Source organism: Stegodyphus dumicola, chromosome 3 (assembly GCF_044657685.1).
Source record: "Stegodyphus dumicola isolate Sdum_Otavi_A_Nest chromosome 3, ASM4465768v1".
In the NCBI taxonomy this organism is placed as follows: Eukaryota; Metazoa; Arthropoda; class Arachnida; order Araneae; family Eresidae; genus Stegodyphus; species Stegodyphus dumicola.
This window is the reverse complement of record NC_140770.1, coordinates 228,706,732-228,731,969: the sequence shown is the minus strand read 5'-3', so window position 1 is coordinate 228,731,969 and position 25,238 is coordinate 228,706,732. Positions and strand designations below refer to the sequence as shown.

Sequence of the window (25,238 nt, the reverse complement as noted above, 5' to 3'; positions counted from 1 at the left end):
AAAACCCATATAGCTAGTTCTCTTTATACTTCTATATGAACAATAAATAAAATAACTACAAAGGATTAAATGTTATAAATTGTTGAAAAGCATTTGGTTTGCTGCCTTTTACCAAGGTAAGTAGCTGAATGAAGAACATTTTACAGGATGTTTTATTGAAATCATTTGTCATACATAAAAGTGTATGAAAATGGAATCTTCAGGAGCTTTAGATAAGTGGAAATTTTAGTAAGTTTTATTATTGCAACTTTAGAACTAGTTGAGTTTATCCAAATGATTTCAAGTTTTTCTTAATAGGCAAGCGGAAAAATTTGGAAAAAAATTTATCTTACTGAAAAGGATCGCGAGCGAAAAACGTTTAAGAAACCCTATTGTAAAAAGTATTCGAAAAATGAATATTGCTATACTTCTGATGCTAAAAATAATAAAATATATCCATTACCTTCGAAAACAATAAAATATTCAAATCATACACTATAAGCGTAAGTAAAACATATTCTGTTTGAAATATTCTTCTGCGAAATGAATAAGTACTTTGTCAATTTCCATAAGGATGAGCTTGCTTTTTCATATGTAAAAATTCGCTGTACCAATGAAGTCTGGTGTATATAATTTCGTTCATTAAATAGATTCCGCTTTATAAATGAAAATTGCAAAATCTATTCATTATATTATATGATAATAAATGAAAATTGTTTAAATTACTCTATATATTTTATTTGTTTCAGGGGTTTTGGAAAACAAGGATACCAGTGCCAAGGTAAGTAAGCAGCTACTTTTCTTTATTTACTAAAAATAATGTACCAACATTTGGCAGTGCTAAAAAAGTATTTTCATAATTTACCTTTCGAAAACCTTTCACATGATAGATATATTTTAGTGTCATAATTGGCATTTTGCTATACATGGAAGCAGAAAGATAATCTGCCAAGTTTTGTTTGATGTCGAAAAAGACCTAAAGTGTAATTAAACGCTGATGTAGCTATCAGGTGTAGCATAAAGCATTGACACGTAATTTAGCTATTCGTTTGAAAGAGATGATTCTAATGGCTTCTTTTAAAGCGTGTTATTCTCATTAGATTCGTACTGTGTTAAAGATTTGCATTCTAAACTCAAGTAAATTATAATATTTTGATATTATTATGCAGTAAAATTAGCAACAAATTATAATTGTATTTTAAAAATTTGAATTCTGTAAGCAAAAACCTAGTTTTAGAGACATAATATATTTTTGAGATTAACTGCGTGGAACAGTAACATTGCCTTATTCGTTAAGTAAAGGAAAATGCATACTAAAATAGTTTCATGCATTTTTCAAGTCTAGAGATAATTAAAATGCTGTAATATCTCGACTTATGCGAATTCGAAGTTTTACATGTTTACGCTTGTACTTAATTTGCATAAAAATTTTCTGTAATTCAGAAAATGCTAAGAAATAAAACATTACTCCGCCTATATATCAGAACTAGCCTTAAAGAAACAATAGGCTTCAAAACACGATAGTTCCTACTAAATGCTCTAAAACCCAGCACATCTATTAAAAACTACAATTACGTAATAATTACGTTCACTAACAATGTAGTTGTTCTTATGTTTACCTACAAAAGTGCTCTGACTGTCTTATATTTTTGTCCTGATAAAGCGAACAACGGTACTTGATATTTATTATTTATTATTTTTGCCTCCCCCCATATTATGGTTATGAGTGGAGTCTCAAAGGAGTCTATTAAATTTTACGAAACTATCGGTGCCGAAATAACTGCATTTTATGTAGCCCATTTATTTCAATATCATTTTGCATTAATATGTATGAAAACTACATTTTTTATTGCATACATATTTTCTAAACAAGTTCTATTTCGGCACATGGTTCTATTTAACTAAAACAGAGCCGACAAAATTAGACACGCATATCCGACATACGCAATTAGACATGCATATCCGACATACGCGCTCTCCGTTGTTCGTGTACATTTGGGGAATTACAATATTAATTAATTCCTTTGTTATTGAATGTGCATGTATATGTTGGGCAACCTATTGACTTGACCAAAAATGGATATCTAGCCTAGCTTTAAGGGATAATCATATTTTTTTAAACCTTCGGATCTGCTTTAAAATTCAACATTAATCTGCTGTTGTTACCAAATGGAAGCAATGATGACATATTATTTAAATTAGTTATTTTTCAGATTTTATATACCGGGTGGCCATAATTAAACTGACAGTGCTCACAGTGTTATGAAGCGCGATCGATCTGCGAGAATGACGCCACATTTTGTAGGAAGATTAAACGAGACGGGGGACGAAGGATTCCGCGAAAAAAAATTAGTTCCAAAAGTCACCGCTAGGGGAATATTTGGTGCTGTGTAATAGAAAATAGAGTGTTAACAAATGCAAATTAATACGGAATAAAATTACCTTTTATTATGGTTATGCCTTATGGAATATGGATATGCCTTACAGTACGGTATGGAAAATCTTACGAAAGATTATCGACTTCTATCCGTACAAGATCAGCTGTGTACAGGAGTTACTGTACCCCGACCATGATAAGCGATTGACTTTTGCTCTCACCTTCCTTGCCAGAATTGAGGTGGATGATGCCTGGCCGTGGAAAATCTTATGGGGAGACGAGGGACGCTTTTACCTGAAAGGAACTGTGAATACCCAGAACTGCCGAATTTAGGATGACAAATCACCACATGCAGTCACAGCAATTCCCTTACATTCACCAAAGGTAACTGTTTGGTGTGGGTTCACAGCGGAATTTATCGTAGGTCCATTTTTTTTTTCTATAAGAACATTACCCCGACAGGACCGGAAACCTGTTCTGTTACCGGAGAGAAATATCGCCACATGTTGAACAGCTTTGTCATTCCGGCACTTCAGCAAAGACAATGCCTGGGGGAAATCATTTTCATGCAAGATGGAGTCCCTCCACACGTTGCTGTACGGCTGCAACAGATGCTACGACAGAAATTCACAACAGAAAGAGTCATTAGCCGTTACTTTCTAACTGCATGGCTAGCTCGGTCGTCTGATCTTACCCCATGCGACTTCTGGCTATGGGGTTACATTAAGTCCAAGGTCTATCAAGGAGTGGTCCAGGACCTGGCTACGTTGAAGGATAACATATAACGGACTGTACGGGAGATTCCTGCAGACATGTTATTTTCTGCTGTTGTGCATACTGTGCACAGAATGCAATATCTGGTCCACAACAACAGCAGCCACATTGAACCTCATTTGAATGCAAAATAAAAGTTAATTTCCGTATTGATTTGCATTTGTTAACACTCTATTTTCTATTACACAGCGCCAAATATTCCCCTAGCGGTGACTTTTGGAACTAATTTTTTTTTCGCGGAATCCTTTGTCTCCCGTCTTGTTTAATCTTCCTACAAAATGTGGCGTCATTCTTGCAAATAGATCGCGCTACAGAACACTGTGAGCACTGTCAGTTTAATTATGGCCACCCGTTATATCTCTATTTACACCAGTAAAGTCTAGTAATTTATTTGATATTATTTATCATTTACGGTAAATATTTTATATGTTTAGGTATTATTTATAGTTTTCATGACATAGAAATCTCAATAATAAAAAAACACGTAACGTAAATATTCAAAACAATAATTAGTAGTTATTGAATTACATGATAAAGCTGAAGTCTTAAGATCGCATGTTAAATCAAAATTTGAAGGACAAATCGTTTTATGTTTGAAAATATATTTCTTCTCACTTTTTCATTATTTTTCAAACTTAAAATGAATGTAATAAAATATCCAAGTGTTAAACAAGATTTAATTAAATTTTTTTTTTTTTTTTTTTTTTTTTTTTTTTTTTTATAAAACTTGGCCATCGATGAAATTTTAATAAGTTAAAAACAACAGCTTTGACCCCTACTACACATAGGATTTAATTTTAAATCTGCAACCAAGCGTTCAAATTCTTCTTAAAAAAGCAGTCATCACAAAATCATTCATTATTAATTTAAAAATTTTTAAAACTTGTTGTATTATATTAATTTATGAAAATAAAACTCAGAAATCAAACCGATGAAAATGCTATGCAGTTGATTCTTAACTTAATTACGTAATATGTAAAAATTTCCTATTTTGAAAAGTTAGTTAAATAATAATTACATTTTAACAAAGAAATGTAGCGTAAATATATTGAAGTGAATAGATATTATGTTAAACAGTGACACTGTAATTTGTTAAGTGTTTGCAATAAATACTCTGTTAATCGAAAATTAGGTTTTCTATTGAAAGCAACAGTGGTTAAATATATCTATGCAAATCTAATCTCAGTTCAAAATCAGAAATTTAATTAATTTTTTTTAAGATTGAAAAGAAATGAAAAGAAAACAGATGTGGACAGATCAAAAATAAATTTTAATCTCTTTTCAACTAATGCTGCCTTTTTTTTTAATATGTAACCGCAACCCGTATAAAATAGTGTTTATATTACTGCAAAACATCGTGTTATGCAAAACTCTTAGCATGAGAGTAAAATATAACGCTAATTTCTGTAAGTCGATTAAAATATAACGCTAATTTCTGTAAGTCGATTAAAATATAACGCTAATTTCCGTAAGTCGATTAAAAGTACACTACATTTGCTTTTATCTGTATAAAAATATTTACAAGTATTAGACATTGATAGAAAGTTATTCTTATATGCTAACGTTGCTCATGCCTCTTAATAATGCTTTTCTAATTGGTTCTTATTTTAATACAACACAAATCCTTTTTAAAATGATTAAACGAAACTTTGCCAGTGATTTGTCATGTTAACGGGATGTTTATTATTAAATTGTTATTATTCTTAGAATTATGTTAGGATGTTTAGGATTAGTATGTTTATTATTTTTAGAAATTTTGTTTACGAATATTAGAATAGTTCAACTATGGTAAACGCAACCTTAGCTGACACTTTGCCAAAACACTTAATATATTTACACTAAAGTGCCACTGAATTAGGGATAGCTAATCAATAACGAGTTGGGTCTCCTCTGGCCTTTATAATATCTGCCAAACTATGAAGCATAGATTGAATAGTTTCTGGAAGTATTCTACGGGAATGGCTTGCCAAACATCGGATAGAGCTGTCTATAATTTAGGAAGAGTCGCTAGTGTTGTGTGATGAGGTTTCAAACCTTTCTTCAAAACGTTCGAAAGATGCTCAATAGAATTCATGTAGCCAGTTTATGACAGAGAAGTCAGAAGAATGCTCATCCAACCAGGCAGTAGCCAACCGGGACCTGTGAGAGGTGCAGTTATGTTGCTGGGATACTCCATTTCCGTTTGAACGACAGAACAAGATAAATGGATGGAGATGATCGCCCAGCAATCTACGTACCGAATCATATTGAGGGAGATTTGTACAAGTACCGAAGATCCCAAGAACTGCCAAGAGAAAACATCCCAAATCATGATTAAACCACCACGGCCTTGTATAGTGCCAATCTGCCATACAGGATTCATGGCTTCATGAGTCTGACGCCATATTCTCAGCCTCCCATCTGTATAAATTAGTCGGAATAGAGACTCATCACTCCTTGCTACTCATTTCAAGTCCACTAGAGTCTATTATCTGTATTCTCTTACCCAGGCAATATGTGCAGCTCGATAGCGTGCATTCAGCAAAGGTACTCTCGTGGGCCTACAGCTTCCGAAGCCCATATGGTGAAGCGAGCGTTGTACGATCCTTTTACTGACTGCACGGCTGTCACCCTGATTCAGCTGGGAGGTAATTTGAGTTACTGTTTGGTTTCCTTGACTATACACAATACGCCTGAGCCGCCTCACACCACGCTTGTTCTAGGTTAATTGTCCTTTGCAATTTGACTGATCGCTAGTTCTTTTTCCCACCATCCGTGTATTCTCTGTTAGCCCGTTGAAGATTTTGGAAATTGAATGACCCATGCGCCGAGTGTCTACTTTCTGTCCGAAATTGAAGCTGTCTAAATCAGAAGTTTTACCCATACTGGTAATTGAAACAACTGATTAACAACAACCATAGTACTATAGCGTGCATTCAGCAAAGGTACGCTCGTGGGTCTACGGCTTCCGAAGCCCATATGGTGAAGCGAGCGTTGCACGATCCTTTTACTGACTGCACGACTAGCTGTATGTGCATTTACCACAACTTCCTTACGTGAGCACAGATGCCGCGCATAAATAAGTTATATTTATGCCGAGTTATAAAATTTGCATAACCATGTCTATCCCTAATTCAGTGCCACTTCAGTGTACACTTGTGTGAAAAAATTAAGGACGAGACGGTTTTTTCAATATAACTTTGTACAAAGCTTTCCAAATCAACACATTTAATACCGTAAGACCCCAATACGTAAGGACATGAGTAATGTAAGCAACACTTACTAAAAGAGAAATCAGAGGGATAAAAAGAAGCTTTATTGAAAAAGTAGCATGGAGCGCAATGCGACTGAAGGCCGAAACATCCCTGTGATGGGTGTCCAGCAAGAAACATCTGGTCTTTAATAAGGGATATGATCTCCCTTGACTACTAGGCAGGTTTCACAGCGTCTGCCCATGCTGAGAATGAGGGTGTCAATGAGTTGTTGAGGCATTGCTGCCCATTCGTCTTGCAGCGCCAATCGAAGCTCCAGAATCGTTACTGGTGGTAAGGTACGAGCTGCCAAGCGTCTGCCTAGAAAATCCCATACATGCTCGATGGGATTGAGATCCGGAGATCGTGCCGGCCAATCCATACGTTCAATATCCTCACTCTCTAAGAGCTGTTCGGCAGCTACTGTGCGATGACATGGTGCATTGTCGTCCATGAAAAGGAACTGCAGACCCATAGCGCCTCTAAAAAGACGCACATATGGAAGAAGAATCTCGTTACAATAACGGGTCCCGTTGACTGAACCTGCGTCGAAGATGTGAAGGTCTGTACGACTACCAAGCATGATGCTTCCCAAACGAGAACACCGCCACCTTCATACCTGTCCCTTTCAATGATGTTCGAGGGATGATTGCGGCTTCCCCGCTCTCTCCAGATGAGTATGCGATGAGAATAGCTACTCAGACTGAATCTGCTCTCATCTGTAAAGAGTACTCGTCCCCATTCATTGTCTCTCCAATTCCGGTGTTCCCGGCACCACAGAGAACGAACGCCTTCTCCGATGGGCAGGCGTTAGAGGTACACACCGTACAGGGCTTCGTGCAAACAGACCACCACCGTGCAGTCTTCTGGCCACGGTTAAACGCGATATCGGTCGTCCAGTCGCCTGTGTCGTGTGTCTAGCGATTTCTCCCGCTGTCTGCCGCCTGTTTCTTCTGGCCTGTAAGGCAATATACCGGTCATCTGCGGGTGTGGTTCCTCGTGGACGACAACTACTAAACCCCCGGATAGCTGTTCCTGTAGTTTGAAATTGTCTCCAAAGTCGTGAAACGATGCTGTGAGCAATTCCGAACTCTGCAGCCACACTTGTCACACTGCGGCCTTCCTCCAACTTCCCAATGATTCGACCTCGGGTAAAAGCATCCAGATGTCGTCTAGCAGATTGATTATTCGTCATTTCTCGCTGAGGCAGCAACTCGGTGGGATTTTAACTGCTATACGGCGTGCAATCTCTTTGCTAGAAATACTGATCTTACACCGACAACATGCTTTATACTACTCAGACACTTCCCCATTACGTCTACCTGCATATCTGCGCATGTGCTACCGTACATCACCTTACTTAATCTCCTGATTGGTCTTTCTGTCCGCTCTGCCTCTTCGTTCAGCTGATATGCTAATTTTTCGACTTCGTCCTTAATTTTTGCACACCAGTGTATTATAAATAATTAAAGTAACTATAATAATAATTTATTATGTATAAATTTTTCTAATTAATTACTATATTTTTTCAGTTTGAAATAATATATATAGATAGCAAAGCTAAAAAATATAATAATTATTGATTATAGTATGATTGTAATAATTATTTACTGTCGAATAATTTTTATTTAAGGTATCTTATGTTAATTAACCAGTTATTATGTTTTAGGTAGTTACTATAACTTCTTCTTTCCTTATTCCTCACCAGAATGCAAATTATATTTTTGTGTATTTAAACGGATAGATATGAATCGTCGTTATTTCAGAACTTCTGGCAACTACGTCTTGCTGCTAATATTCTCGCCAACTCTGGTTAAAAGTTATATTCCGCTTTAACATTTTGCTTAGCCGATGTTTTATAATACGCACCAATAAAGTATCTGAGCGAATTTGCTTTAAATTTAAATATCCACGAGTACGAAATTTCATCTGAAGCGCAAGTTCTACCTATTATTTTATATAAAAGACTAAAAAAGATTATTTTTAACTTCTTCAATATTTTGTAAGTTGTTTAAGATATAGCTATAACTCGATATTTGTCTACAGGACTATGATTCTAATTTCCAATTCCAAAGAAACTCTACAATTATAATAAATTATAATAATATTTATGTTATTATAATTCACTGTAATGAAAATGAAACTGTCATAAAAATGAAAATTATACTGAATAAAATATGATAATTAAATAACTGTAATAACAAATACAAATTACAGAGTACTAATGGGTATTTACACTTAATCATAAAATTATGTATGTATAGCCAAATTAAACTTTAAAGAAAAAACTAAACTCCGTAGATGACCGTGGGCTCCGGGTGCGTAAGCATATGCCCTGAACAAGTGGTCAGCTTGTCGCAGGACCCCCCCAGTGTTTAATCCCCAAGCGAACTTGGTACTTTAAAGAATTATTTATTGATAAAACTCATAGTTTAATCATTAAATATTAATAATTATGTATTTGTAAAATACGAATTTATAGCATTCAGAATGTTTTTCGACCGTCCTTTTTTGATACGGCGCAACAAAATTTTTTTATTAAAAGACTGATATTTTTATGAATTTTATTCATGAAAACGCGTAATAATTTCCTTTGTAGAAGTCTGTTCTTAATGAAAAAGTAATAAAACTAAAAATGAAGCCAAACATAATAACGAGTCAAAATTTTTGCTTTTTCTGGAGAATTAAAGATACTCATTTCTTCGTCATCTCGTAGTTTCTTTAATTACACCACATTCATTTCTTCCGACAGCCAAAGTTTTGTGTACATTTGTGATCAAACTATTGTAGTGTTTTTGGCCCTATATACCTCGTGCGACATTTTTAACTCTTTAATTCTATGCTTTTTTATTTTAATTTTGTCGAGATTCTCATTTCTTGGCTATTTTATTTTAATTTTTGTTCTGTTCCTTAATTCTTTTCTATTTTTATATTCATTTTGGATTTACTATATGCTTTTTCAGTTATCTTCGCACTAGAATTTTTTTATGCTAACTACTACATAATTATCATTTGCTTTTAAGAAACAGTAAAATGGGTTGCTCAGAGCGTTTTATAGCAAATGGCACTTTTTTTATTCCATAAATGACGGCACTGATGGCATTTCCAATGAGATTTAATGCAGAGCCTGCTCTCACAATAAGGAAACTGAGAGTTCAAAAAAAGAATTGATTTATGCAAATAACTCAAGCTGCCGACCCTGTCCAGGATTTCGATTAATTGGGTTTTTAGTATCATTATCATACTCCTGATTTCGTAACCAAGATACTCTAGCAAAAAAGAAGAATCCCTGGGGCTATAAATCTAACGGGTGCCCTCGAAATCGAGAAAATAATTCTATTTCCGTGGGCGTCCGACCTTTCTCATTTCCGGAGGCAAATTTGTCGTGGGTGGAATGTTTTATGAGGTGCAAATTTCTTCGCTAGCTCGTGTATCTATGATAAATGCTAAAGGTCGAGAGAAGCACACTCAGAAAGAAATTTTTCTCGAATAACTTCAGGGCAGCAACACTTATACGTATCGACGATGATGTTGATAAAAGTAGATATTGGAAATGGAATTTAATCTTCAGGAATTTCCCCAAAAATATGAAGAATATCTTTTGCTTTATCAAATTATACGTATCTTCAGATGTAATGCAGTGCGAAAATATACGAGCTTCTAATACACTACTTTGGAGTATTTATAGATTAAACGTAATGTGAAAAGCTATGACAGTCTATTATTAGTTTACGAAATATTGTTTTTGAATAAAACGTTCAAGCCTAATGGTTGTTATAAATATTTGCGCTGATTCTGTATATTACGATAAAAATAAATCCTTAAAATACTAAGCACTTCTTTCCTTTGCAATATGTAATAAATGAAAGACTTAAATTGAAGTATCTCTGCCAAACTTCACTTTGCCATGAACTCGAAGCGTGAAAAAATGAAGAACTTTTCCAATAGACTAAGATACCAAAGATGTTATCAATAATTCTTAATTGCTTTTTTGTTCCAAAGTGATTACCGTGTTTTTTCTCGAAACAAGACCATGAATTGTATTAATTTCCCTCCAAAAATGCATTAAGGCTTATTTTCAGGGAATATCTTATTTTTCTTATGTATAATAATTAACATTTATCTGTTTACAAATAGTTTATTAATCTATTAAAATCATCACATGTTCATCTGTTCATGCACAAATGTCATGGCTACATGGACAGCTATGACATTTTCTTCTGAAATAAGGCCTTAGAGTTCTGAAACCTTGAATTCCTGCCTGAATTTCTTTTGACTCCATTTTCTGTAGAACATTTCGATGTGTATAGAAGCAGAACCACTGGAGCCATTGTATTGTCATGTCTAGCAAAAGAACATTTCCTTAAATAAACACTCATTTTTCATCTAGCTTATTCTTAGGGCATTGGCAACGCAGCTGCCAATGATATTATATCTGAATTCTTCACCCAAACTTAGACTTCTTGCAAAATAGGCTACGCTAAGTGTCCAAGTTGATTTCTTTCCATTCTGTGTTCTATGTAGTCATTGATTTCCTTGTTTAAACGGTTCTTGAATGACTTATTTGTTAACAATATAAAGAGTGTAGAGATAGGGAAGGCAGTCATTCCCATGCGAGTCATAATTTATCTATTTTCTTCAAAACTTTAGTGCGTCGAGGACTAGCTAAATTCCAGGTTAGCTAATCTCTTTGTTCATTTCGAAAATCAAGTAGCGTTAAATGGATCCACTTTATAGTTCTTTGTATGCATTAGGCGTTTTCACTTTCGAGAATGTAAATGCTTTAAGACACAGCTAATTACATCTTTTATTTATAATCAGAGGCGGAGTTTTTTCCCTCCATTTAAACTATTTGCCTGCAAACAAACAAGCAACATCTTCTTCAGTAACGAGTGCAGAGACTATATGTTGGCACACCTCTGATCCACTGTTGTGAGATCCTTGATCGATAAACATTTCAGTTTTATCAAAAACAATCGTATTGGATAGTTGGTATTTTAGATAATGCTATTAATCAACAAACTATTAGAATGCATGTTGTTTAAGATCTAAAATATTGTACCCTTTAAATCTATTAAAACTCAAATGTTGATTGTAACTGAAGTCTTGCAGGACAGAAGTAGTAAAAAAACTCTTAAAAAATGATGGACGACACAAAAGTGTGGCAAAACTGCAGTCATAAAATTCAAAAACCATTTCTTTTCTTCATACGGATGTATTAGTTTCATTCCTTAGAGTAGACAACATAATGAATTATGAAGATCCTAAACAACCACAACCACCTTTTCTCGTTATATCACATGCGCACTTGCAGTGTGTCCGCCTTTCGATTAGTCATTCATAAGTCTGACTTATGATCTTCACAGGGTCTTTTAAAGAGCAGAGCTTAAATTATGAGTATCCGAAAAAGTCATGCTAGAGCTTACATTCATATTAGATCTTATTTTTGGGAAACGCGGTAAGTGTTCTTCAGCTGGAAACTTTTTTCCGGGCTAAGAACCTGAAGAACGAATTTGGCCCTCAGATTGGTATAGTGTCAAGTCATGATAGCTGCCTTATTTTTTGTCACGGGTTCGTATCCCAGAGGAGACTTGTATATATTTTAGTTAGTGTCTTTGCGGCACAGTGGCACTTAAAATACGGGCAGCCGAAAGTCCGCCCAGGTGATTTGGTAGTAAGAGAAAAAAAACATGGCAGATCCTTGCATTCGGCTTCACGGTATTTTCTTCAAAAATAGAACGGAGATGGGCAAATTTGTATTGTCAACTATAAGGTGCCCAAGGCCCATGCCAACGACAGACGTAATCGGGCGCTTTTTTCCACAAAAAAAATCACGAACTTTGTTCTGATGCTATCGTAAGACAAGTGAGATAAGCCACAAAAACAAAAGAAAAAATTTAAGTTCGGAAATTTGGGTTTAGGAATATCCGAGTTTTAACTTATCGTTGAATATAAGATGAAAATTTAAACATTAAACAATCAACGCTGCTGTAGTCCATTTTTTAATTTTTGGTTTATAGCATACCAGATGCTGTTACAATGGATTCTGATTATCAAGTGCACACAGACCTTCTATAAAGGTTCAATGTCTTAGGAAAAATCACAGCTATGATTATCAGTCGAAGAGATTTCAGAATTTGTTCTGGAAGTTTGCTTTACTAAACGACCTGAAGCCATTTTTATAAACACCATAATATTTTACTTTCATAATGATTTCAGAAAAAATTAAACTTCTAGTAGGTCTCAATAAAGAGATAATTTATATTTTAAAGAAGTTCTCAAAAATTGATTGCTGTAACCCACCGGCTTTCAAGCGCATGGTCACGGCAAGATAGACTTCAGGAAATGGTAAATGGCATGTTCAGACAATAACAAGAACAAGTTTAAAAAAGAAAAGGATTTTAAAAATAATGTAAGGATAGTCAACATTTTGAAAGATGCTGAAGAGAGCAGACAATGAAGGAAAAATGTCAACGATGGGACATGAGTTATATGGATATTTGTCTATTACTTTTAGGCTTTTACATGATTGGTAATTCTTTCGTTTTATAATGTGATTAATAAAATGTGACTTCATTTTAATAATAAAGTTTTCTATTATAATATCAACACGCATACCTTCAGTGTAACATTAGTTTTAAAGGAGAAGAATAAAATACTTATGAAACTAACAACAATTAAATTTATGTCATTCTGGTTACAAAATGACAACTCAACATGGGACCAGAATGATTTATTCAGTTGAGAACAACCAGTGTTTAAGACTCATTTTCTTTACCCCGTTTTTAGTTAGTACTTCCACCAGCAAAATCTTCACCCGAATATTATTTGGGCGATTGCATGAAGTTTCGTTTTGATCTCCATGCGTAGATAACAGACAGACTTTTCAACGGACATGAAAGTACGATAACAGGGCATTTTTGAGAAAAGATTTAATAAAAAAGATTTTAAAATGTTAATCACAGAACTGGGTTTTCCATTCTCAGATAATTTAAAAGTGATTCAACTTAAAGATTTAATCACGAACTCAGATAAGTATAAAGAAGATTTCATAGAGAATGTATAGAGAATGTATTGACCAGAAAACTGGTTGAACCAATAGCTGAAAAACAACTTTTGCATCAATAAGAAGCTGCTGAAGATAAACAAATGGAAAAGGAGCATCGAGTTAAAAAACTAAAACTTACACTGGAGTTACAAAATGTTTCTCAAAAAGAGGTAACAGGTTATAAATAGATCAACCAAAAATGATATTACTAAAGTTGTCCCTAAATTATTTTTGAAGAAGATGTACAGACATTAGGTTTTTTTAAAGGATACGTGGAAAATAAGTAATGCCTTCGCCGGGAGTCGAACCTCAGACCTCTCGAATACGCGCCGAGTGTGCTGACCATTACAGCACGTAGGCGGAGGAGAAATACCTTATAAAGGTGAATCTGGATTTCAGCTCATTGCCAACAAAAATAGCACTGCTTGTTGTTAGAGAAGATGAAAAAATCTCAATATTACCGAAAAATTAAAGAAATACTTCTTAAGCGACACAGGTTCACTGCTGACCCTTTCGGACAACTCTTTTCGCAACACAAGAAAATCCAAGATACAACTTGGAGAGATTTTTAATTTTGAAGGATGGATAACAAAACATTAAAGATTTTGAGCAACTTAAAACCTAATTATTAGCGACCAAATTAAGAAACAAATCACCTTCAGATCTTAAAGAACATTTTATAGATTCATGGACAAAATGGAATCACACAATGGAATTAGCGGAGAAATTAGATGCCTACGAAAATATTCGTCATAGATGATCTCTAAGAATACAAACTCTACACTAGAAAAAAAGAACCATCCAATCCCTACCTACTCAAGACCTAAAGAACAAGCAAAAACGTCTTTAAACAATGTCAATTTATTTACATTCAAATCAACACATCTTCATTTAGTTTAATTGTCCGAAACATTTGGGGAGTAGAAACTGCTGTATGTGCTGATACTAGTGCATCACACTCTATTACGTAGAATATATACACATATATATATACAATATCTCTCTGTGTGTGTGTGTGTGTGGTAGTGGAGTTCAAGATGCTTTGCTAGGGTCAATAAACAATTCCAACGGTTTCCACCCCACAACGACATTTAATAGAAATAACAGAAAAGGTACAGATTGAATCTTAATGTTGAAACTAAAGCGGCACCCACAGAACTAATTGTTTTGCATGAAGCAGAAGGAAATATAACTATCTTAGAAACAGTTTTTTTCCAATTTGCTGGGATTATCCTGAATGGCTTCAATAATACTTGGCATTTCTGTCAAAATCCTCACCCCCAGTATCCTTTCTAGAAGGTGCTTTCCAAAAATGAAAATTCTGCATCAATTTCTGACTCTCAGAAAAAGATTGCGGAAACTTCCAATTCAGTTAAAGTGAATTGGAAGCGTCTTCTTATATGAATTTACGAAATGACGAAGATAAACATCTAAATACAGAATAATGAACTCAACTAAATCGCTTACTGCAGGAATTCAAGAGTTGTTTCGAACTAAGGGGAGGTCCCACACTTTGAACATCGTATTAATACTGAAAACAGTCTAATAGTTGCAAAACCTCTTTATAGAATGAGGCCTGTAAAAAGAGAATTGATGAAAAAAAGCATTAAATTCCCTAGTCAAACGAAGAAGTGAGGCTTGAAAGAAATAGAATCATCATAATTCTATGCAGTTAAATGAATTATCTCAGTTCAGTGAAGTTTGAAGAGACTCACCTTGATTCTATGCATTTCTGAGTGAATCGTCCCGATTAAGTGACGTATTGAAAAATCATCCTGATTCTATGCAGCTGGATGAATCATCCTGATTCTATGCAGTTAAATAAATCATCCCGATTCAGTGAAGTTTTCAAGAATCATCCAGATTTTGGGTTGTTAAAGTCTTCGCGAGTTTGTGCAGTTTGGCAGAGGATTAAGAATAAGAGATGATGCCAACCACGACTTAAGAGCACTCATCAACAGTGATTACTTCGTAACTGAGGTAACTCCATATCTCAAACGACTTGCTCGTCTACCCGCAGAGATTAAATACTATGCCGAACAAATGCGACAAACGAAAAACGTATTATCATCGTTAACGACAAAAAGCTTTCTACAAACCAAGTGACAAAGTATCGGTGACGCTACATCCTATTAGCAGATCAGAAATTAAAAAAGTCGAAAATTCATGCCGAGACGTGAAGGACCTTATATAGTAATTATCAATCGTCACCCACTCCAGATGAAGTCTTTAGGACTTACACAGCTCAACTGTAGCTGCTTATCAACTGCCCGTTTTAAGAGACAAAGGGAATGTAACACATGTCCGAAATATATTGCTGACTTTTCGCTAAGACGTTGTACGAGCAAGATTTGGAGTCTGCAACCCAACGGGTTTCAAGCGCGTGGTCACGGCAACAGTTCAGAAAATGGTAAATGGCAGCAGTAAGAAAAAGTTAAAAAATGATTTTTAGAGTAACTATAACTGAAAAATATATAAGAATAAACAACTTTTAAAAGGAGGTTGTAGAGGATGGACAGTGCAGTATAAATTTCAACGATGGGACAAGGGAGTTCTGTGGATATTTTGTCTTCCGTCTTTAGGCTTTAGCAGGTCTGCAATTCTTTCTTTTTATAATGTGAATGATCCAATTACATCACGAAGCATGCAAAACGAAGGGAGAAAATACTTTCTGTGCTCCCTCTTTTAAAGGGCTACTGAGGCTTAGGGGACCCAATCACCAAATCCTGGTGGAGAAGAATTATCATTCATTAACTTTTAGTTCGGGCACCCTTGCAGCTGTTTCATAGCAGGAGACATGAAAAATGTGCAGTGCCCTTGCCGGGACTTGAAAGAAGGGAGAAAATATCATATAAGCAAACCACAGAAATTCAGATTATTATGCAGTCTAATAGCCTATAAATTACTGAAATGCAAAGGATTTGTTTTATTATCTGTAATATAAAACGTTTGGGCTGTTCAAGAAAACCGGCGAGACTTAAAAGAAGGGGGACGAATTTACAAAATAATTTTGCAGATAAAACAGAACATTAAGTGGACCCAAGCAATTAAATTACCGATTTTACCAATTTTTGATAAAATATACTTTTATATGTTTGCTACACTGAGAAGAAATTTTGAAATGATTTGAGGGTAATAAATGACATAAAAAGGCTTTTAAAAGCATTGTCAGTCCTTTAAATGTCACATCCATTTCAGTGTTTATTTTCGTTTACTTTTTAAATGCTACAGTTATTTATAAAAAATCATTGTAAGAAAAGTAGAACGTAATTAAATGTGATTGCAATCATCAGTAAACTCAGTTTATAGGTGTAATCTGAAAGATTTTTTAATACTAAGTGAAGTTCAGATTTTTTTTTTTTTTTTAATTTTTTTTATTTTTGAACTTGCAGGTTTCTTTTTTTCTCTTTCTTACTTAGCTCAGAAAACATTTCTATGAGACTTATCAGTCAGTTCTCTTATGTTTATTCAGAAATGGAAATTATTTTTGACAGATGTGAATAAAAAGAGGTGATATAAGGAAAGTGATTAAGTTCCTGACTGCAGCATTAATTTCAAATTATGTTTCTTAAACAGGAGTTAAACGAAAAATTACTGTTATTAATATTGATTACAAATATTTTAGAAAAAATATAATTACATAACAAAATTGTTTTGAATGTGTTTTATAAAACAAAAAGAGGTAAACAAATTTCGACTTACGTTTTAAGGTTTTTCTTGTAGTATTTCCCGTTAGATAAGGTTAAGCTTTAATTTCATATATACATTGAAATTCAGTATGAGAAATATTTAAAAATTGGAAATGATTTAATGATCATTTTAAGAATTTAACTTCTATAAACTGCGTTTTCCCAGTTTAATTTTATGATAATACTTTTATTCAAAGTCCTGAAACTTAAACAAATATAGTCCAAATTATTTAATACTTTTAATGCATGTTTATGATGATGTACTTAATGAAAATAAGGATGGGGTTTATAAAATATTGCAAGGAATAGCTATTGAAAATGAAAATGTAGTTGAATTCGTATTTTTTTCAAAGCTTTTACTCTTTTCTCACAAACTAGTTCATTAATTGCAAAATCAATCCTTACCGTTTGGAAGAAGAACTTTCTCATAAAGACAATAACGAAATTTTGGCAAAGGCACTGGAAAGTAAAAGAAGAAGCTATTTTAATAAAATGTTGAATTTTTCTTCAAAATATTACCGACAAAAAATTTATCTCCGACTTAAAATCATATTGTCTAAAAGAAACATTTAATATTATTCATAAAAATTAAATGGCAATTCTTGAATGAAAACAAAAATATTAGAAAGGTAATTCTTCAATTTTAACCTAAGGGCATAGATTTACTTGAGAGAAGGACGTGGGTAAGCTGTTATCAGAATATTAAGACTTTTCTGTGGTTGAAATTAGACATTACGATAATAAGAAGCATGTTATGTTTTATTTAAATATTTAGTTTTAGCTTATGGATTATGAATAAAATATAGCATTCTTTACTGCATCCCTGATATAAGCCCATTGTGGAAAGATATGAAGCTCCTTTTATTTAAACCTAAAACGTGTTCTTTGAAGACAGTATGATGATAGTTACCAAGTATCTGACAAATAAATATGTATATATAAATTAAATTTTTAATTTGTACGGATTTTAATTAAATGGGTAAAAGGAAAAAGCTTAACATTAGTGCTATTAAATTTTTTATTAGTTATTGATAACATTCTTTGTCATATGTGCATGAAAATATAATCATGGGTCTGATAACAATGACAGACTTTAAATTAAAGTTGCCAAAGGAAATTTAAATGCGTTCATTCTTTTGCATGTCATTTCAGTGTTAACTCTTTTATTATTCTAAAAATTCTGTTATATCCCTGAACATTTCTTTTAAACAAGGCCTTTGATTTTATTTCTAGCAACAAATGATCAAGAATGTTGCGATAGCTAAAACATTTTTATGTATTTTATTTTATATTTTTTAATCCACAGGAAAGGGCAGTAATAAATACAGAAAATCATTGGTTCTGAGTGTAGTAAAATTACTTCCGATTACTTACTGATCAACATAGCAGCAAAGTATGTTATTTTAAATTTCCTTGAAAGTCTTCTGATCTATCTGAAAAATTACACTGAATTTTTCTGATGGATAATTGTGACTGAACATTTTGCGGATCCATCTTTAAGCGACCTATCGATCAATTTTTGGAAATCACCAAAAAATCTGTAAAATATGTTAAAGCTGAAATTTCAAATAAGCTTTATTTAAATGACATTTTTGATTTTTCTGATTATGAAAAAATGATGATCAAAATTATTCTATAATGATGACTATTCTACAATGATGACCGTTAAGCAACGATCTGCCAAAAAATATATAAAAGAATAATTCAGCATGAAATAAGGAAAAGACAGAGCATGCGGTAATTGAAGATAAGGTAAAGAGAATTTTTTCAGACTCCGTAAAAGGATCTTTCTATGATGTATTCAATAAGTGACAACATTTCTGTCTCTTTTCTATAATTAGTATGACATCTAGAAACGTTAATTTTGAAATTCAATGTTTTCGAGTTCCAATGGCAACTTGATATTTTAAAATTAAGTGTGATTAAAACCAAAATAACTTAATTATTTGAATATTCACACTTTTACTAATAAAATATTCCTTGAAGATATTGCTGACACGCCATTAAATTTTCAAGACTTGTTCATTGTGTAATGAGTAAGGAAAAAAATAAGCTCACTGACTTGGAAAAACTAAGATTAATTCTTCTTTCTGATTTTCTCTCGTATTTATTACGTGATTGCATTATGTGCAGTTCATTATATAGCATACATAAATTCAGAGTTTTTAAAAATTTCAGAGTTTGTTTTGCTTAAAATTACTGCTTTTTGGAGTTGAATATATATCGATTTCATTCCAATGTGATACAAATATCAGATGATAAGCATCAAAGATTACTTGAGAATAAATGAAGACATGACCTGGGACGAAAACGGAACCTGGTATACATGCAGTTCATCTCATATGCATCTTCCATCGATCAAAATAGGAAGGTCTGTAAAGAATGTAAAGGGAAGAAAAAGCGATAAGTGGTTTGTGGCTTCGTCATTACACCGCATAACGTTTATGATAGAATTGGTAATGGTGATTACACAGCATGTTTCTGACGGAATAGATGATGTTGAAACGTTGCATATTCAGTTAAATCTCTGATATAGAGTGATAGTATACTTTAAATGAAATATTTGAGAAACTAAATATTAACAAACGCGACGGCATTCAAAATACTTCGCACTTTAGTCACAGATTATTTTGAGCAATAATAATCGTTTACTGAAAATAGCTACGTTTTATTCATATTTATAGAGTATTTTGGAAACCTTGCATGAACAGCAATATTGCAGCTCTTTTCTCTGAATCATATCTCAGAAAATGCAGTGCTCTAGCGTTGTGTGTTATAAGAAATAAGAAAGGTAATGAACATGTTAGCTTCAAGGAAAACATACTATTGTTAATTTAGCAAAATCGGTTGTAGATAATTACAAACGGATTACTAACTTTTAGCATTTAAAAATAAAAATTTAGATGTTAAATACTTTTGTAAAACTGTATGGGTTATCAAGAATAATATATGTTCTTTTGATAAAAATCATCTAGACCGTGAAATATTAGTACAGAGTAGAAAGGAGGAAGTTGTGTACAATAGAATAAACTCTTAAAACAGGAAATTTTGTTAACTCGTTTATGTACAAGAATTTTCATCCATTATTATATACTGATAACAGAGACTGAACGGCTTTCGCATGATTTACGTATTGTTTATGGTTTCACACAATTTGACGGAATGTTTAGAAATCTATCAAAGTATATTTGTTATAAACATTTGCTTCATTTCTATCTTACACCTCAGCACAATTTCTATAGAAAAAGTGTACTGGGCAGATCTCTTTATTACCTTCGTTATGCGAAAGTATATGCTTGATACAACTTTCAAATTCAAATTTTATATCCTAGTATACTTCTGCCTATCTCTCATATCCGAATACACAATAGTCATCCTTTCAGATAAAAAAAAACTCGGCATTTATTCAGTCGTTACCGAAAGTTGAAACAACGAAAGTGTTTGCTGCGGATTTTTATGATATGACAAAAAACGAGTTGCGGGTATTAAAATGGTCTATTACTTTCTTTTAGAAATTACAATTTAATGTTAATATAAAATGCTTAATGTTATAAAATGAATTTTTATTTTGTAATGCAATGTTTGGGATAAGTACATCCTTTGTCAGAAAAGTTTCAGGACATTTTTTTTTTATTTCTGAGTTTGTAGTACTAAAAAAGGAACAAATGTTGTTTTTATGTTACTTGGTATGTATTCTTACTTGACATGACTTTGAACCTATTTCCGCTCAAACTTACTAGGTGGCAGAGCTGTGCTTAGCAACACACTGTTCGGATTGTTGTCGCATTCGTTAAGGTGACACAGTGTATGCTAATTGTGCCCAAAGAGTGAACATTAAATTCTGCGTTATATGGTGATGCAATATTAAAATAAATAATACAGTAGTTTCCTTGAAATTGGTCTCCCTTTCAAATATGAAAACCGATAATTTAGACCTCTCTAATATACAAGGTGTGTTCGAAAAGTTCGGCGAATTTTACCATAAAAAAAAGGAAACAAGAGAAACAAGCAAAATAGCTTTACTGGCCTTCAGAGTATTCGCCATTAGCAACAATACACTTTTGACATCGGGTGTACAATTGTTGGAAACTGTCTGCAAAAGCTTCTTTCGGTATAGCTCGAATCACCGTTGTCACACGTTGTTGGATCTCAGTAATGTCGGAAAAGTGTTGGCCTTTCAGAACATCTTTGAGGCGGGGAAACAGGAAGAAGTCCGCGAGAGCCAGATCTGGAGAATATGGAGGGTGATCCAAAACTGGAACCTGGTGCCTGTCGAGGAATTGGGTTACACGGATCGCAGGGTGCGGCCGGGCGTTGTCATGGAGCAGATTCCACTGTCCATTCCGGTACTGTGGCCGAATCCGCGTATGCGTAGCAGCAGTCGTTTCAAAAACCCTTCGTAGTATTCCGCATTGACGGTTGTAGCCGCGGGTACAAATTTACGATGGATCAAACCCTTACTGTCGAAAAAGACGATCAACAACATCTTGATCCTGGATTGTATCAAACGACATTTTTTGGGAGGGGGTGACGACGTTGAACACCATGCCATGGATTGCCGCTTGGTCTCCGGATCGTATTGATAGCACCACGACTCATTCCCTGTAATTATTGTTTCCAATAATTACGGATTCCGGTCACTCATGTCGATAAAATCTCCAGAGGTTTCCATCCGGTATTGCTTTTGCTCGTCTGACAGCGAGTGCGGTACAAACCGGGCGCATATCTTACGTTTATGCAAATGTTTGTGCACAATGGGGCTCACACTGTGTAGGCTTATCTGCAATTTGCCAGCTATCATTCTTAAAGATAGTCGTCGATCTGCCGCAAGCATCCGTCGAATTCATTCCACATTGTCTGGAGTTGTGCTTGTCGTAGGTCGTCCCGACCGCGGCTCATCTTTGACATCCTTCTTTCCGTCTGTAAAGCGTTTAAACCACTCATAAACACACTTTTTACTCACTGCTTCCTGACCGTAAACTTTCACTAACATGTCATATGTCTCCGTCGCCGTTTTGCCTAACTTGAAGCAAAACTTTATGTTTATGCGTTGCTCCATGTCACACTGACAATCTTTCTAACACTGACTATGTTAAACTGCTCATAGCGTGCGCTTCCTCTTATCTGTCGTAAAATGGCCGTTACATGGCTCTAGATGACATTTCTCTCACTGCGTCTGTGTGAGTGCAAGATCTAACCGGCACGGTTTTTTAATTATGAGACCAATCACCGAACGTTTCGAACATACCTTGTATATATATATATATATATATATTAGAGACATTAGGTATTTGGAAGCAGGAATCATGAAAAATGAGCAACGCCTTCGCCGGGAATCGAACCACGGACCTTTGGAATAGGCGTCCAGCGTGCAGATCACCACACCACGAAGGGGCCAAGAAATACATTATAATATAAATAAGAAATGTTGAACCAGCAAAGACCCAAAAGAAATGGAATTCAAAACCAGTAAAATTTCAACCCTTCCCCCCAAATTAAAATAAATCAACCAAAAGTCAGAAGAATTATAGAAACGTGGAAAAAAAAAAAAAAACACAAAAATTACAAAAGGCATAGGAAGAGGATTGTAATTAAATCTGATTCAATGTTTTCCAGAGGAGGTAGATTAGACTCAATTAAATCCTCTTTCCTATGAAAAACTACTGCGTTTTCTGTTCATCCAAAATTAGTTGATGAAAAATTCTAAATTATTTAACAGTTCGCCCGAACATTTTGAACATATATAGTATATACACTCGCTTTCAAAAGTTAAGCACGAAGATGTAAAATGCAAAAACATCAACAAATACTGCTTTGATTGACACAAAATTCGGCAGGAGAGTAGCATATATATTTATGCATAAAACAAAATCAATAATTATATACAGAAATGAAAACAATATTAAATTTTTGTAAGTTATCAAATAATGATATGCTGGAGACTTAAACAGATTTATGTATAAAGTGAAAATAAACAGCATAAAATGAAAAAAAGGACATTAATAGGGTATGTGATACCCCCTCATCTGCATACAAAGTTTATACCTGTGACCATGCTTTCAATTAGGTAGTCAACCACCTCAGAGTTAAGCAATCGCCATTCTTCTTGTAGAGCAGTTTCCAGCTCAATAAGAGTGGCTGAAGGTGGGAAACGTGAAGATACAGCACGGCCGAGAGCATCTCAAAGATTTTCAATGGGATTAAGGTCAGGAGAATATGCTGGCTGCGCCATACGTGCAATCCCTTCACTCTCCAAGTAGTCATCGACGATGTCAGCTCTATGGGGACGTGAATTATCATCCATTAAAACAAAAGTAGGGCCAAATGCTGCAGCGCACAATCTCACAATGGGTTCTCTAGGACTTCGTCTCGATACTGGACAGCCGTCAAAGAACCACTCATATGTAATCTTCGGCGTACAGTCCACTCATATGCAATCTTCGGCGTATAGTAGCTGCAGATATCGCCATACCAATGGAAGCTGTAACCATAGATGTCACACGTGTGGTTGTCGCTTTGCGATTCCGCTTGGCTACAATAGCAATATATCGATCTTCCGCGGGGGTTGTAACCTTAAGCGACCGGCTACGGGCCTTGGGACAACTGTCTGTGTGGTTTGGAATTGTTTCCATAAACGTGAAATTACAGAATGATGAACGCCGAAGAGAAGAGCAACATCTGTGATCGACTGTCCTGCTTCAATGCGCCCCACAGCACGCCAGCGCTCAGAATCTTCCATTCGTCTTCTGGAAATCATAGAAACACAAATGCCTTGAAAACAAATTGTACGAAAGTTTTAAACACCTTCTATCAGCACTTACATTCAACTTCTGTAACCCTTCATAAAGCTGGCTTTTTATAAGACTGCCTTTTGTTTTGCATATTTCTTGACATGAAAGCGCGACTGGATGTTACCTAACATATTTGCATACTTCCGTCTACCTCTGCAGCGAATTGCATCCTCTTCAATTCTGATTGGCTTCCTCGAATTAGCATTTTCCTCTCCGTGCTTAACATTTGGAAGTGAGTGTATATATGTACACATATATAGATTGATTTACATTAATTAAAGAACAATAAGAAAATTCACAATAACTCGCCTAAAATAGTGCAATAGTATTCTTAAAGAAATATTTTGTAATATAGCATATGAAATTAGTCTCGACGGCTTCAGTTTTTATCTTGGGTATAACATCAAAATAGGTATTTCGAGCGAGCATTATTTTTGAAATTAGGTACGAGATTGCGACGAATTAAGAGTAATTTGGATATGGTACGTTGATTGAAAGTATGATTTTCTGTCATTCATGGCTTGTGAAATTAATTTATAAACATGAACTCTCAATAGGAGAGTTCAGTCAGAAATATCCTGAATTGAGAATCTATACAAAATGAGCATCAACGGAAGAAGCGGGATTTCTGCTTGGATGCCACTGTGACTTTCTCTTGTAGAAGCTACAGTAAATATTTTTTGTAAGATTTCACCGAATTTATAAGCCACTGTAAGGGTAGTCTTTATCCTAAGATTTATGTACTTCCCTCGTATCACAAGCAAAAGCTTTTGAATTACAGTCAATAGAATTGGGCCGAAAAATACTAGAAGGCCAAATAACGATAGAAAAACAATGGAACATTTTAATCTAAAAACCACTTTAGAGCATTATCAGGAATTAATCGATATATAAAGAATCAGATCGCCCGCATGCTGCAAAGACAAATAACATACCAAAAAAGTCTGTTATGACGTAATTTTTTATAAAGTCTATGTCCCTTTGGGAACATAAACTTTTAAAAGGACTCTCGAAGAATTATCTTCTAGCCTTGTGAAACTAAACAGATATCAGAAGAAGGGTGCATAAGGCCTTTTTATTCAAGTATAAAACTAACAAATGACTCAACTTGGGTTACAGGAAGTCAGCACTTCTAGCTTAACAGAAATACGTAAAAAAATAATTTTAAGGTGTGGTAAATTAGTCTAACGGCTAATTGAATACTTTAATGGACAGGAAGAGCGCTGGTTTGAGGTAAATCGGCGAGACAACCCTAATGGCAAAAACACAACAAAGCCGCTAACGCAAGGCACTAATAATCACAGCACAATGTGGCCAGGAATAGGCAGATACGCTCTAAATATAACTTCC

The 25,238-nt window shown here is 34.4% G+C and overlaps 1 protein-coding gene across 1 annotated transcript in view; it reads left to right on the top strand.

The window, feature by feature from the left end:
- Pkc53E (Protein C kinase 53E) overlaps window positions 1-25,238 on the top strand; it is a 154,695-nt gene that overhangs the window by 40,438 nt on the left and 89,019 nt on the right. The window contains exon 2 of the mRNA XM_035349877.2: window positions 729-760. Within this exon, the coding sequence (XP_035205768.1) occupies window positions 729-760 (32 nt within the window). The remainder of the gene's footprint in view (window positions 1-728; window positions 761-25,238) is intronic.